Below are 16,700 nucleotides of genomic sequence, written 5' to 3'. Positions count from 1 at the left end.
TGTACAGAAGGTTAACTATGGTAATAACTAAGAGAAGGGTTTCCTATACTCACTAAATAACAAAAATGCAAATGAACATCTAGAATACAAAAACCACAAGTTTTACAATTAAGTTTTTGAAGTGAATGAGACATTTTTTCCCCCTTAGATTAATCACAGAAAACGGTTAAAACAAGGGTTGTGTCCTCACATTGCTATGGCTTGACCATGTAGATCCATCAACAACAAACAACTTCTTCAATGGAAACTTAAGGGAAGAGGGGAGCTTCTCAATTTCTCCCTGAGCGAACCCTTTGGAAGCTATTGTTACACATAACATGGAAAGTTAGACTAAAAAACTGAATACAATGACAAGATAAATGGATTCTAGTTTGGTGAAAATTATATTGAACACTCACAGGGGTAAACTTGTTAAAGAGTAGAGCTATTAGAATAGGGTAGATGGTCATCATAATAAGAGAGAGCACAAACATGAATCCCCAAAGATAAATGGCCAAGTAAGCACCTCCTTTCTGCAACCACAGAGTTGAACATGAAAAACCACCAACCATGAGAGATGTTTTATTAATTGTTTTGTATGATATCATAGAACTAGAGTGCAGATAATATGAAGTTGTAATATTTACCCAAAAGAAAACATCCAACATGGGGATTCAAGAAACAATCATCAATTAAGTGAATGGACATAACTAAGCACTGCATCTGAAAAGGTTTCAGCACAAAATCTTACCTGCACAATCACAATAATTGCAGACACAATTGATGGACCAAGAACAGCCATAAGGCAAATTCCTTTCAACATATCTCTGAAGAATAACCATATCATTTGCTACAAAAGAGATACAAACGTTAGAATGAGCATTAATAATAATAATACAGCCATAGTGACAATAACAATAAAAATCAAAAGATATTATTAAGATTAATTAAGGACTTAATGAATTAATAAGAAACTGATAAGACATGGAACTGGTGAGAAAGGTCTGATTCCGAATACAAACCTTATTGAAACCATGACGTGCCTCAACCACAAATGTGGAGTAGAGAGAAAATGGCAAATCAGTGATCTGGTAGAAGAAAAACATAGCTTTTGTAAGCCAGTACAAAAATAGATCTACAGAATCAATGCAATGACAATACCAATAGGATTGCTCATAAACGCTTAGAACTTTCAAAACCAATGTCACCAGAAGTTATTGAGCTTTTCAGACATTATAATAAAGCCCAGCATGATAATTAGATTCGTATGGAAAAATGTTACCAACCTTGCGTGTGGAATAAAAATTATATGTGCTATACAATGATTAAAGGGACCATTTTGCTAATGGTAGCTACTAGCCCATTAGCTCAGATAAGGTCCAACACGTGTACAGAGCATTAAGGGAAAACCTTTGCATAACAAAATACAGCTTCTGCACACTGGGGGGTCAGGGTTGTATATAAGATACATCAGACCTTCCCAAAACTCAAAATTAGAGGGAAAGCCTTATACACTGGGCTCCCCCAAACCTGTTATTTATAAAATCTGTATATCTATTTTTTTTTTTTTCAGAAGAAGTGGATCTGTTTATTAGAGATTAGAATGAACTTGGTACAATTTCATCATCGACATTCCACACTCCACTAAAACTTAAATACCATGAGATGACTGTGAACACATTTATAAATTAGGAGATCTATTTGAGATCCAATCAACAATTCAAGACACAAACAGAGACCCAGAACATGAAACCATCCTAAACCCTAGAACACAAAACCATCCAAAATAAGCAGAGCCCCAAAACAGTCCTCCAAACCCAAACTTACACCTCTAACAAAAACCACACCTTAACCAAAAACCCATAGAAAAAATCAAACCTTTATAGAGACCCAGAACACAAAATTACCTTAGAATTGGAGCCATTCACTCTAGGCCATCCAAACCCAAACCCACCACCACCAACACCATTACCAGACAACACCGTTACCCACAACATTCTCCTCATTATAAATCTCCAAAATCGTAACATGCACAAACGTCCCCACACAATCTTCCCCATCACCCAAAATATCCTTCAACGACCTCTACACAGTCCACAGAGAGAGAGAGAGAGAGAGAGAGAGAGAGAGAGATACGAGTTGCGGGCCCACCGAGAGGTCTCCGGCGTCGTTGAGGAGGGTTTCAGTGGCGATGCAGAGGAGTGGGAGGGAGGTTTCGCTGAGTTTGTTGAGAAACCCTAGATTACAGATTGATGATATCAAATACACCATTACTAAACCTCCAGGGAAAAACCCTCCAACTGAACACTACCTTCAAAGAAAGTGGGCTAGGATTGTGAAGGAGAGAGGGAAAATTAGGGTTAGGGTTATGAGGTTGAAGGTCTTGGACTGTTTGGGGGTGGAGGTCGATTCTCGAAGAATGTCTAGGATTTAGAGAAACTGAAGTTTTTCCGGGGCCAGATCCATGGTTGATTTAAGACAGGTCGAAGCTTTAGGGCCAAAGATTGAAAATTTTGGGGGAGTTTTGTTGGGGGGGGGGGGGGGAGGAGAGGGAGAGAGAGAGAGAGAGAGGGATATTGGGAACAGAAGAAGGGTAGTAGAAGAAGAAGAAGGGGAGGTGGCAGAAGAAAGGTGGAGTGAACCTTGATCGAGACTATTGGTTTCAGTAAAGACTACTTTAAGTTGTTTAGTGGGACACTTCAAGTTTCTCCAACAACAGAAAATTAACAGACCGTTGTATGAGTATATGATGACAAAGCAGGCTGAGAGGGAAAATTTGCCGCCTATGACTATTGGTTTCATTTGAGTGAAATTTTGTCGCGCTGTGCAATTTGCTTCCACGCTCAGACAACAAAATTATGATAATCTGTTGTACAAATTTGTACATCTTGCACTAGGTGTACCTAGAGGATTTCTCAAAATTCATACAACATTTCGTTATACAATAGATATCAAAAAAAGTGTTGTGTGGATAGTTCAAATTGAGCTCCTTCTGAGAGAGAATTATGTGCTCATTTCCCTCTATCTAGGCATCACATTCACACAACGGAAACTTCTTAAATTAGTTGTGCAATATCTTCCTAAAAAAAAAGTTTTCAATTTTCTTACATTCACACAACAGAAACATATTTGTACCGTTGTATGATAGAGTTTGTGTTAATACACAACAGCAGATTTTAGTTCTGTTGTGTGTTTCAATTTTTGTAGTAGTGTAACAAATATCGTGAGATTTACTCACCAAACGATAAAGGTAATCTGTTCATTAATGAACCTTGTGATATTACTCACCTTTGAATCCTACTGCGTCTTCACACGAGAACCAAAACAAGCAAAATCACCACAATGCATTCAACAAGTCCAACAAGCACCTGAACACATAGGGTTTTGATTCAGTGCACGAATCACAAAGTGATTAAAGTTCGAAACCCTCGTTTTGAACTAAATCCCATGAGTAATGCCAATCGAGGCACAACCTCATCCGAGACCTCCCTAAGTCTCCAGAGTACTTGCACGATCGATGTGTCCAAACCACAAGTCGATCGGAAGCTCGAATCCTCACAGATCAAATAAATCAACCGGTATGAAACCGTAAAAATCATAACAAATCCATTCGAACTCCAAAATTTGCATATTATATATCAAAACGCACGTATCAACGAGTAGAACATATATAATACCAAAAACAGTTCCCTACATGGCCGGAAAACCACCAGAACGCCGCTACAGGCGGTGGCGCACCGCCGCCGGCCAAAACTCCCAACATAAAATAGTTTCATCTAAGCATGCTTGTGAATTTTCATAACTAGCTCGAAGTCAGAAAACAAGCATAAAGGATCTAAAACTACCTCACAAGCTATGGATTACTGTTCAATCCGAGTTGAACCAAGTTTCACGTGAAGCGATCTAAACAACCATCAAGGAGGCTGCTCTGAGCTCCCTAAGCTCGGTTTGAAGCCTCGCCGACGTCGGAGATCGGAGAACCGATCGGGTCTGAAATCCTCAAACTTCGCCGCCTTCTATCGCCGCCACCACCTAGAATCGCCGCAAGAGGATGCCAGAGGAACGACCGGAGCAAGGTGGCGAACCGATCTGGAGAGTTTCACCGGTAGAGGTCGCCGGAGTTGGCTGAAAAAGCCGGGTCGGGTCAGTTGGATATTTTCGTTTCTGAAGGTGCAGCCGAGAGAGAAGAGAGAGAGAAAGGATATCAGTTTCCGGAAATGGAAACCAAATGAAAATAGTAAATTTCCCACTTGGGAAACTTCTATTTATACCAAAATGGAAACTTCTTCCAATGGCCGTAACTTCCTCATACGAACTCCGATTGACGCGTTCCACATGTCCACGAACTCGTATCGACGTACTCTACAACTTTCATGAAGGAAGTTTTTGGAAAATCCCAACGAATAAAAAGTCAACCTTTGCAACCCCCTAAAACCATATTCTTCGAATAATTATTCTCCCGAAACACTTCCGCTCCATCCACGAGCCACGAAATCGTCCAAAAATCAGAATTTAGATTCCGGAAAATCCTTGGAAAATAAATACGAATTTCCGGGGCATCACATGTTCCTTCAGGAAATTAGGACCGAGACCGTCCTACGCAAAGGATCCTAAAATACTCATTCCGTTCTTACAGAGAATTCAAGGGGATATCTGTGGACCAATTCAACCATCATGCAGACCTTTTAAATACTTTATGGTATTGGTTGATGCGTCGACACGCTGGTCACATGTCGCGTTGTTGTCCGCTCGAAATGCTGCTTATGCTAAACTCCTCGCCCAGATTATCCGTCTACAGGCTCACTACCCTGATCATCCTATTAAGTCGATTCGACTTGATAATGCTGGGGAGTTTACATCGAAAACATTCGATGACTATTGCATGTCACTGGGGATTGATGTCGAGCGTCCAGTTCCCCATGTTCATACCCAAAATGGTCTCGCAGAAGCTGCTATCAAATGACTACAGATGATAGCGTGGACATTGGTTATGCGCACCAATCTCCCTGTTTCTGCTTGGGAATATGTAATATTGCATGCAGTGACGCTAATTCGTCTACGACCCACTGCAACCCAATCTTACTCTGCGTTACAGCTAGTGACTAGGTACGAGCCCGATATCTCGTACTTACGCATTTTTGGGTGTGCCATTTATGTGCCTATTAACAGCCACAGCGTACTAAGATGCGTCCACGACGGCGAATGTGCATTTACGTTGGATATGAATCTCTAACCATCGTCCGCTATCTTGAACCCTTGACAGGCGATCTCTTTACCGCTAGATTTGCGGATTGTCACTTTGATGAGACATTCTTCCCATCGTTAGGGGGAGGTAAGAACACATATGTTCAACAGGAACGACAGTAATTGTCGTGGTCTGTCCCACTATGTCTCATCTCGATCCTCGTACCGTACAGTCCAAACTTGAAGTGCGAAGAATAATCGAGCTCCAGAACGTAGCAGACACTCTGCCTGATGCGTTTTTTGATGTTGCCAAAGTGACAAGATCACACATACCTACTGCAAACGTGCCTGCAAGGATTGATGTTCCAAATAATGGACATAACGCCACTCCTGTGACACCAGGAGATGGCGCCATTGCCCAGAATGGCAATGATGTGGCGTCTATGGCCGTAGGTCCCGCAAGGAAGCCCGGTAGACCGATTGGTTCGAAGGATACTCGCCCTAGAAAGAAAGCGAATGAGGCACGAACAAATCATTTGATCATCGATACTCAGAATCCGTCCCATTAGAATGTTCCAGATTATGGTTATGTCCAAGAGACATCATTAGGGGACGCCTCAATGTCAGAACCTATTCCTGAGAACGTGGAGATCTCTGTAAATTACACTAGTGTACATGGGACATGGGAAAGAAACTCCATCATCATTGATGATGTATTCGGGTATTCAGTGGTGCGTGAGATTATTGAGACCGATGACATCGAACCACGCTCCGTTGATGAATGCCAATGTAAAGCTGACTGGCCAAAATAGAAAGATGCGATCCAGGCAGAACTTGATTCTCTAGTGAAAAGAATGGTATTTGGCAATGTTGTACCAATACCGCCCAACACTAAACTAGTTGGTCACAAATGGGTATTCGTTAGAAAACGTAATGAGAAAAATGAGATTGTAAGGTACAAAGCTCGCCTTATGGCGCAAGGCTTCTCACAACGCCCTGGAATCGACTGTGAGGAGACCTATTCTCCTGTAATGGACGTCATTACGTTCCGCTACCTTGTCAGTTTGGTAGTTTCTGAAAAACTGAACATGCAGCTAATGGATGTGGTTACAGCGTCTCTATATGGGGATCTAGAAACAGAAATATACATGAAGGTCCCAGATGGACTTTAGCTACCCAAATCAAGTGGCTCCAAACCACGGAGCGCGTTTGCGATTAGATTGAAACGCTCACTATATGGATTGAAACAATCCGGACGGATGTGGTATAACCGTCTAAGTGACTACTTGATTGGAAAGGGATATGTCAACAATGAACTATGCCCATGTGAGTTCATAAAAAGGACAAGTTTTGGATTTGCAATAGCAGCGGTTTATGTCGATGACATGAACATAATTGGCACCCTTAAAGCACCCCAATGGTCGTCCGCAGTCTTGATCCAAAGAAGGATCCATTCCGTCCAAAAGATGACGACAAAGAAGTGCTAGAGGCAGAAGTGCCCTACCTAAGTGCAATAGGCGCATTATTGTACTTAGCACAATGCACAAGACCGGATATCTCATTCGCTATGAACTTGCTAGTTAGATATAGCTCTGCGCCAACACGACGCCATTGGACTGGTGTTAAAGATATCTTTCGATACCTAAGTGGTATGATTGATATGGACTTGTTCTATCCCTACAGAGAGAAGATGGATTCGGACCCATCTAGTGTCAGGGACCCACATATAGTGGACTGCGTTCCCTTTCCCCATCCCAAAACGATATAAATGTTTTGGAAGGTTTTGCTGATGTTGGGTACCTCTCTGACCCACACAAAGGTCACTCCCAAACTGGTTATGTTTTCACCATGGGAAAAACCGCGATATCTTGGAGGTCTACAAAGCAGACCTTAGTCGCTACCTCTTCGAATCATGCAGAGATTATTGCTCTTCACGAAGCAGTTCGTGAATGTATATGGCTTAGGTCCATAGTTACGCATTTTCGAAGCAATTGTGGTCTGAAGTCTACCACAGATGAGCCAACAAGCATTTATGAGGATAATGCTGCTTGCATTGAACAAATGAAGCAAGGCTACATCAAAGGCGACAACACCAAGCACATATCGCCTAAATTCTTCTACAATCAGCAACAACAGAAGCTCCTCAAGATCAAAGTGAACCAGGTTTGATCTGAGGATAATGTGGCAAACTTGTTTACTAAGTCATTGCCTAAATCCACGTTCGAGAAACATGTGGCAAAAATTGGCTTACGGAAATTATTTGAACTCCCATGATCGTAGTCATCAGGGGGAGGCGTAGACATCAGGGGGAGATGACATCAGGGGGAGATGTCTACATGTTCACCTCGAAATGTGAAGGGTGTGTTGTGCTCTTTTTCCCCTTTGACCGAGGTTATTTTTGTCCCATTGGGTTTTTGTTACTCGGCAAGGTAAAAATGAGGCAACGAGAGAAAGCACCGGGTTTGGCCAACACAAGAGGGAGTGTTCAAGTAAACCCTAATTTGTGTTTGGCCCAAACTCTAGGTTACTTGACCTAGTGGTAATAGAGTTAAAGTAGAAGGATCTAGATTCCTATTCAATGTACGATTACTTTCCTTGTATGATTGAGATTCTATGTATTGTAATCCTCTATATAAAGAGGCCCCTATTATCAATGAGAATACACAGCAAATTCCTCTCAATTTCAGTTTCTCTACAACACATGAACTATTATGTGATTCTTTTATTTACTTTTTCTTTTTTAGCTGTGCAAAAAAAAAAAATTAATGATTTTTTTAAAACTATTTTCTATAACTCATGATTAATTATTCAAATATTTTTTTATTTAATTTTATTTGCTAGCTCTTTTTTTTTTCTTCTTCTTTTTGCAAATATAATGGATAGATTTAGATTTAGGTCATAATACAATTTATTTTGTTTTCCCTAACCAATATGCGTTCAATATGCATATCATATATTTTTATCTTAATCATAGTTTTATTTCTTATTAAATATTTGGAAAATGAAAATAGATAGAGAAAATAATAAAGAATACAATCTAATATTATTGAATTGGAAAGTCTATAGAAAATAAATATAACAATTATTATTTTTTTGGTATAATTATTGTCCTAAATAGTCATTTTATAGTAGGTTATATATGTCATTTAATAATTCATAATAGAGTGAGGTCAAGTGAGCAGATTTGGAGGTCATAATAGAAACTCTCTTCAAAAAGTAACCAAACCACCACTATTCTATGTCCAAAAAAAAAAAAAAACCACTTTTCCTTTTAGCTAACCCATTTTTCCATTAACCTCACAATATCAGTTGCGAGAAATACGGGCACATTGTTATTATCAATAAACAACATACAATATTACAACTGAGAGTGTACAACAATTAGTTAGTGAGTTGAAGACTTCCCTTTACAAAGTAAGTTTTAATGTCACTAGACTAAATGATACTGCGTCCTTGGTCATATTACTTTTCTTGATAATCATGATTTGGTTATGCCAACTAGAATTTTTTTTTTAGAAGAAAATGAAAACTTTATTTCTTAATCAAGAAAGTTAATTTAATAAGAATGATAATAAAGGAACGAAGAGCGTTCTGCTTCTCCTCTTCTTAAACCCTAGCTGTCAAACCTTGTCATTTCACTAATGTCAGACTTTGTCTTGGTCAAATCCAATTCCGATTAGAGGTGGCAAACGGGCCAGCCCTGCGCGACCAGACCCATTTTAAGCGGACTTAGTCGTGCTTCGTGCCGTGCCTGGGCCGACCCATTTATTATCGTGCCGGGCTCATGCCGGCCCATTTACATAAACATTAAGCCCGGTCTGGCCCATGGCCAGAGCCCATATTGTGCCGGGCCGTGCTCATGCTGGGTTAATAAACGGGCCAAGCTCGTGCCTACTCACTAAAAGCACGATTTTAAAATCTTAATTTGAACAAATAAAAATTAGTTTAATTTAACTATTTAGAAAATTAAAATAAATTGTTTTCTACAACGTTTTTCTTAATCTTAGCTTTTTAAGATTAGTTTTCTAATAATTTTTTATATTCCACTATAAGAAAGAAAGAAAGAAAAAAATAACTCAAAATATATTGTTTTTAGTATATTATTGTGAGCAGTGGCGGAAGGACGTGGTAGGCTGTATGGGCTCAAGCCTAGACAACATTTTGGGCTAAAAACCCTTAGGTATACATATATCTCTACCTCCAGCCCAAAGAAAAAAAAAATTATATTGAGAAGTGCAGCTCACAGAGTCACAGTCACAGCCTCACTGCCTCAGTCTACTCTAGTGTTTCGATGGAGGTTATGGACTTATCGATTGAAACAAGGTATGAATCTCAGGCTCCATTGATCTCCTCTGTTCTTCACTTGTTCTTCCTGCTCTGTTTTTACCAATGGAGTTTCCTCAAAGAAATCCCAGATCTCCTTTTGCCTAATTAATGTCGATTTGTTTGCTACCACTAGCTAGTTGTGAGTTGGGATTTTGTGTATGAGTTGAGGTTTGGGGGAGGGAGAGAGAGAGACAGAGAGAGAGAGAGAGAGAGAGAGAGAGAGATTCCATGTTAGATTGTTAGCTGAGGTCGGAGGTCCTGAGGATCTTGATTCTTGATCATGAATTCATGGTCGGTGACGGTGAGGATCTTGTTTGCTGAGGTCCTGAGGATCTTGATTCATGGAATCATGGTCGGTGAGGTCGTGAGGATCTTGTTAGCTGAGGTGAGTGAGGTCTTGAGGATCTTGATTCCATGTCAGTCGGTGCCTCGGTGGATGGCTATCTCATCGTCATAGGCTAATCTGATAAATCAATAAAAAATTAGTGTGCCCTCATAATTAGCATAGACAGGAATTTGATCCTGGTTCCGCCACTGATTGTGAGATTAGTCTTTATTAATATAATGAAAATTTAGTATCATATTATTCTTTAATTCCTTCATTCTATAGTTGTATTATGATGAGATTAGTCTTTATTAATAAACATATATTTAATATTTAGAAATAATACCTATGTTAAAACAAGGATATAATGTTTTATATCACTATTTTGATAACATAAAAGAAATAGCATTGGTGGAATTGTAATGAGATTTTAAATAAAGAGGTTTAATATTCAAATCTCATAATTGTAGTTTTTTTGTATTTTTAAAAACAAAATGAAATTTTGTGTTTGTAACGGGCAAGCCTACAATATATCATGCTCGGGCTGTGCAGGGCCCATTACAGGCTCAGGCCGGGCCGGGCCAATGGGCCAATATTCCTAGGCCCAATCCGGCTCGTTATTCTAACGTGCTCGGGTCGTGTGCTTAGCTGCCCGTTTGCCACCTCTAATTCTAATTGAGGTTTCTCTAGCCGGCCTATACCATCATCATGATAGCATCTCGCTAGTGATTTTTTTCGCTTAGATGAGTATTGTCGATGTTGGTGGGCATCTAATGGCTAATGGGCGTCGTTGGGGTGTCTGGTCATATCATGGTGGCAGTGAAGTTGCCATAGCACTAGAAGTTATCAGCGGCTTTGTAATGAGCCAATGATGAATATGGGTCTGGAACCCAAGTATTGGAGCAGCGGAAATCAGTGGCTCTAGTTTTGTTGGTGAGTTCGATAGCTAGAGTTTTGATTATTAGCTCAAGGGATAGGGAAGAGATATGGGATTAGGCTTTTGGGCCTTGGTCGTAATATTGTTGGCTGTGTAGTCTGACTTCCTCTGTTGGGCCTGGTCGTGGTTTTTTGGCTTAGTTCTTTGGTTTCCAGCCCAATTCTATTGATTTCCGTTATTGGGCTTGGAGTACGTTGATGATATATTTGTGGTAAGCTCATCTCAATATGCTAGTATTTTTGTATAGTTATTGAGGTCTCTAGACAATTATACTAATCCGATTGTTTTCAGTCATCTAAATTCAGCTAGTTTATGATTGCCACGCTCCGATTTTCAAGCACAGTTAATAAACAATTTAAATAATCACAATACTCCAGGCGTGAATTTTTTTTCTTTTAAAACAAGTAAACAAAGATCCTCTATACCCTCAATCTCAATAGAGACTCATTCTTTAAAGTCACATATTACATTGCACCAATTTGACAAATTAAGTTGAAATAATAATTTAATAAGTGAACACACTCTCTGCACTCACTACATAACGAAAGACTAATAAGTGCGAACAGCACAATCGAATTTCCAACCTTATTGTGACAACAATAAGGGCGCCTCAGCCATCAACCATGTATCCTAACCTGCAAGATAAACCACTTCACAGGACCCGTCCCAGATTTCACCCTGAAATCCAAAGTGGCCATGCGGGGTCCATCTTAGAAGAAATTCTACCAAAAGTTGGCAGAACTTCCCCTAAAAATGGACTACCCAAAACCTGTAGAAAGACAATATACTTCTAAACAATCTATCCGTATTCTTCTGGAGCCACCCTACTCCCTAAATCACAACATCTCCCATTTCACAAAACAATTCTCAACTTAAGAATATTAATCACACGGGTTATCAGAGCAATCTAATACACAAGGAACACCAGAAGATGGAATAGAAAGATAAAGGATCGATACATTCTACAATGTGGAAGCTATGACAGCTATGCCTCAACTCCCTGTACGCCCTACCTCAAGCTAAACTAGCCTGCAAACTGGGCATTTGAAACCAAAGGGCTCAGGGGAAAATCATTTTAAAAAAAAACCGTTAGAATGAGCGGAGAAAAATAAGTAATTTCAAATAAATATGTAAAACCTAATGTTTTCCTAATTTATTCTCTTAAAAACCTCGCATGCAGTAAAATCTTGAAAAATACTCTTAATCCTTTCTCTTTATTGAAATCTCAAACATGTATTGTAAAACCTTTCAAAAACCGTCTTAAAATCTCTTTAAAACCTCATATCTCAAAAATAAGTAATGACTAGAGGGAACTGTCGACTAGTCATCTCATGCCACCTGGAGGGGACTGCCGACTAGGGACGTATCGGAGGGAACTGGCGACCGGACGAGGAGGTGATGGTTAGAGGGGACTGCCGACTAACCATAGATAGTTAAAGAGGACTGCCGACTAACTTTCTCATGCCACCTAGAGGGGCTTGCCGAACAGATGACGCATCGGAGGGGACTGCCGACCAAGTAATGCATGCATGTGCTGACTGATTTACCTCCTCAATAAACTGGAATCAATTTCTTTAAAATAACTGCTTTCGGAAAGAAACCCGATATTAATTCAACAAATCATCAATAAATCACCGAAAGCATAAGTCAAGAATATCTCGCTAACTCGAAGCTTCTAAAACTCAATATCTCAATAAATCCTCAAAAGCATAAATCAAATACTCGATAAATCAATAAATGCTTTCGGAAAGAAATCTTAATAATATAATCATGCTCAAATACTTGATAAATCATTCGTACTGGTATATTATCATATAAATCGATATTCGAAATCAATAATTCTCATAATAATTTCTTAATCAATCACTTCTCAACTCAATAACTCATAAATAAATAGTTTACAAAATCTACTAAAACCCCACAAGAAGGAATTTCAATACTAATCTCGTAATTCATAAATAAATCTCAATAAATCAAAACTCATAAAATCATAAAACTCAATAATTCAAATTATAAATTAAATCTCAATCGGAAAATAATAATATACCACATGCACAATTGATTTAAAATAAATGTCCACTCACAGTACTATTTAGGCGACCACGCATGCGGTTTTCTTGGTCGAGCGGTAGCTCGGTATGTAGCCCTGTACACAATTATAATTCGTGAATAACAATTCGGCAATTAAATACGATTCCAACATCATATCCTCATAAATCAATATCTCCATTTCTTCTCCGATTTAACCCAAACTTCACCATTAACACCAATTCATTACTTCAAAGGTTTTAGGGCAGAACTGAGAGAAATCTGACGGTCGGATTCTCATAAATCAATAGCCAAACTATCGATCTTTGGAAATTCAAAATCAATATCAAACCTCTCCGATTTCCACCCAAAACCATATCTACAAGTTCTATAATTCATAATTGATTTATCTAGCCAAAACTAGTAACTCAGAACCAGCCCTACATGCCTCCACCTGCCACCCACAATTGCGGCGCGTGGGCCCCACATGCTATAGGCCAACTCTGATTCCGGTCACCAAATTTCACCAACATCATCATCTCAACATTCTAAACATTTTTCTCAACTACAACAAGTCCCAATTTTACCTTCAATTGCCGGAATTAGGCCGGAAAAGAAAACCCAGAATTTCTTCATGATCTCTTCCCGAATCAAAATTTCATTCCTTCACAAAAACAATCTCTTGAGCAGACAGCTCACCAGCCCTATAGTAACCAAAATTATCATCCAATTCAAAGCCACAATTCCAACAATCAACTAGCTCACAATCATATGCATAGGGTTAAGTTAACAAATATAAATGAACCTAAGGTTACGGCCAATCATATTTTCTAGGGTTTTTTACTTCAACAGTGTCTGAACTCTTCGAAGACTTTTGAAATGATACCTGAACTTTCAAAGTGATAAAGGTGATACCTGGACTCATGTTTTCTTATCAACGTCGTACCTGCATCAAAATTCCATTACGGCTCCGTTAAATATGAGCACGTGACTTCCATGTGACTGGAATTTGAAGGATAAAATTATCATTTGACTCTAACTTATTATTAGAAAATAAAATAAAAAGGAAATTTGAAATTCTTCACGCGACCAAAAAAAAAATCCAAATGCAGACTCTCCTCCTCCTCGACTACACAAAGAAAACGACGCGAATCCTCAACCTCTCATCCCCACCTTCTCCATCACCGCCACCACCCAAACCCCTAGACAACTCCTCCTCTTCCGGCTACACCACCATATCCTCGGAATCAACCTGAACCCGATGATTGGATAATATCTCCGGCAAGTCTGCTCATCCTTTTGGTATCGAACTCCTGAAACAACTGGCCACAATTAGCCTCAATGGCTCGTCATACTAACCGCAACTTCCACCCTCCTCCTCCTCACTCTCCTAGCCCTAACCATAACCCACGCCAAGTACTCCTCCTCGCCAGCCCAGACTTCCCCTACGACCACGGCCGATTCCCTAGTCCGAATCCCTATTCCACCGCCGATTCTTCTTAGCCCTGACTTCCTCAATTTGGTGACCGAATTCCGATTTCTGGTGAAGCTCAATGTCGGAAGAGTCGTCCGGATTCAAAGATTGGGAATTGAAAATCGAAAATCGGGGATTTTGGGAACGAGTTTTATTTTGGTGTCACATTTGGTCAAATCGGTCGAAATCGCCACTACGAAACTTCAGTAAACGTTGCAGCACCATCAACAGAGCTCCGAGGTCGATTGAGCATGGATGACGAGGTTCGACCAGACTTCCCATGACCGTATTGCTACGAGGATTTTGACATCGCGTCATTGTGTTCGTTCCTCGAGGACGAGCACCCGTGTGTGATTATAAGAGAAATGATCGAGCATGGCAATGCATGTAGGTTAGAGTCAAGAGAAAGAGATTGCATTTGATTCTTTGAAGAAGACGAGAGGCGGAGATGGTAGAAGAAGACAACGAGAGGTGGAGATGGTAGGGGAAAAAAATGATTAAAAGAAAGAAACCTTTTTTTTATATTAAAATAGGTAAAATGTCGGATATACCCCTAGATTTAGGGTAAAATAGTCTTTTCATCATCATTTAGTCTCTCATGTGCATCACACGTGCTAGGATTAACGGAGCCGTAACAGAATTTTGACGCAGGTAAGACGTTGATAAGAAAACTTGAGTCCAGGTATCACCTTGATCACTTTGAAAGTTCAGGTATCATTTCAAAAGTCCTCAAAAAGTTTAGACATTGTTGAAGTAAAAAAGCCTATTTTCTAATATAAGCATCTGATTGAGTAAAATTTAACTGTACCAGTAGACCTTCTGAGATAACGAAGAACTAGGTAGTGATTTATCATAACTAAACAGATCTATGGCTATGGCTATTGTAAATGAAATGACCTAGGAAAAAATGAAAAGACGAACCTCTTGTTCATGTCGACGTCGGCCTTCTTACAAACGATATTGGCTAAACGGCGACCGATACCCTTGATGGAGGTGAGAGCGAACATGATCTTCTACTTTCCATCAAAATGTGTTGGAACTCCCCATTCACCACGAGAGACTACAAAAACCAGAAAAACAAAAATAAAAAAAATGAGATTTCTACAAACCATAAAGGATTACAAGAGGATAACTCGATCTCTACAACTCAAATGGTAAAACCCAGAATCCGAATTCCACAAACATAAACCGCAAAGGGACTGATCGATCAAAAATTAATTACTAGTACTACCACTTACCTGTGCACTAGCCTCTTAGTGACAACCTCCTCAAAATACTGAAAAAAATCGACCATGGTCCAAACGAAACCCAAAAACTCAACCAAAAACCAAATCCCAAACCCAGAAAAATCTAACAAGCTGCATGTGGTGCAATGCATACCCAATACGCCAAGTCGGAGAATTGAGAGGTGGGTTTTACTGTGGTGCCATCATCAGTGACTCAGATTTTGGTGGAGACTGGTTATTGTGGCGAACGTGAAAATAAATTCAAGCTTGGGTTCTCTGCTTTGACAAATTCAATGGCAATCGAAATCGGCCGCGAGTGAGTGTGAGAGAGGACTGAGAGAGGATTGAGAGAGGACTGAGATTGAGATGGGTTTGTAAGAGAGATGGGTTTCTAGGTTTAAGAGAGGACTGAGATTTCGTTTAGGGTCAAGAGAGAGCTGAATGTCGAGAGGAGGGCTCTGTTTTTTTCTTTTGGACACAATGACGCAGTCGAAACAGTAACCTAGGTTTACAAGCAATAAATCTAAACAAAGGGTTCTGGAGTCCACCAGAGATAAAAGAGAAAATTCTCTATTTGATTGATAAAAAGATAATAGATAGGTTCTGCAGCTGCTTAAGGCTGCTTATATATGAGAAAAGAAACTCTAGGGCGACTAACAATGAAACCCTAAAGCCCACGGGTAAAAATAAGACAAATCCAAAACAAACTAGGAAACTGAAAATTCTGAAAAACATTAAATTGCTGTTTTCAGGCCCTCAAAGACCCCGAAAGCCCAAAAAAAGCCCACACTTTGTGGCGTAGCGACGAGTTTTGTTCCTAGCACAATTCCCTTTCCGGAAAGCTATGGCACACTCAAATTGGACATGTAATGCGAAAGTTGCAATAGTAACTTGGGTTTCCCTCCTTTTTCACGATCTAACTGTTCTTCGATTCCTCTCGCCAACCGTTCTACATCAGTCTCCTCCACCTCTGAAGAACTCGACCCTGAGTTCTCTTCAAGAAAAAGAACCTCATCTTCATGAAACTCATGCAGATCAGCAACATTAAAAGTGTTAGAAATGCCCATCGAATCTGGAAGTCCAACAACATAAGCATTATCATTGATCTTCTTCACCACTTTAAAAGGACCATATTTTCTGGGCTTCAACTTGTTGTAAGTAGCAACAAGAAACCTCTCCTTCCTCAGGAACACCATCACGTTATCACCCTCTTGGAACACT

General features: G+C 39.7%; 1 protein-coding gene across 1 annotated transcript; it reads right to left on the bottom strand.

Moving 5' to 3' along the window:
• Positions 1-202: 202 nt before the first annotated feature.
• On the bottom strand, positions 203-1,099 carry LOC121052164 (CAAX prenyl protease 1 homolog). Its single transcript, XM_040516332.1, has 4 exons — positions 1,002-1,099; positions 731-829; positions 399-512; positions 203-300 (listed from the first exon to the last, which is right to left on the bottom strand). Exons 1-4 carry the CDS (start codon positions 1,083-1,085, stop codon positions 238-240), a joined length of 360 nt encoding a protein of 119 aa, XP_040372266.1. The 5' UTR covers positions 1,086-1,099; the 3' UTR covers positions 203-237.
• Between the last annotated feature and the right edge of the window lie 15,601 nt (positions 1,100-16,700).

The sequence above is a fragment of the Rosa chinensis genome, chromosome 3 (assembly GCF_002994745.2).
Source record: "Rosa chinensis cultivar Old Blush chromosome 3, RchiOBHm-V2, whole genome shotgun sequence".
NCBI classification, from domain to species: Eukaryota; Viridiplantae; Streptophyta; class Magnoliopsida; order Rosales; family Rosaceae; genus Rosa; species Rosa chinensis.
The sequence above is the reverse complement of the archived record's forward strand: the minus strand, read 5'-3'. Positions and strand labels throughout refer to the sequence as shown.

Coding starts and splice junctions, on each gene's coding strand:
- LOC121052164 (XM_040516332.1), bottom strand. CDS start 1,085: ATGTTTTTCTTCTACCAGATCACTGATTTGCCATTTTCTCTCTACTCC. Junction 830..1,001: donor CACGTCATGGTTTCAATAAG/GTTTGTATTCGG, acceptor TCTCTTTTGTAG/CAAATGATATGGTTATTCTT. Junction 513..730: donor CAATTATTGTGATTGTGCAG/GTAAGATTTTGT, acceptor CTGTGGTTGCAG/AAAGGAGGTGCTTACTTGGC.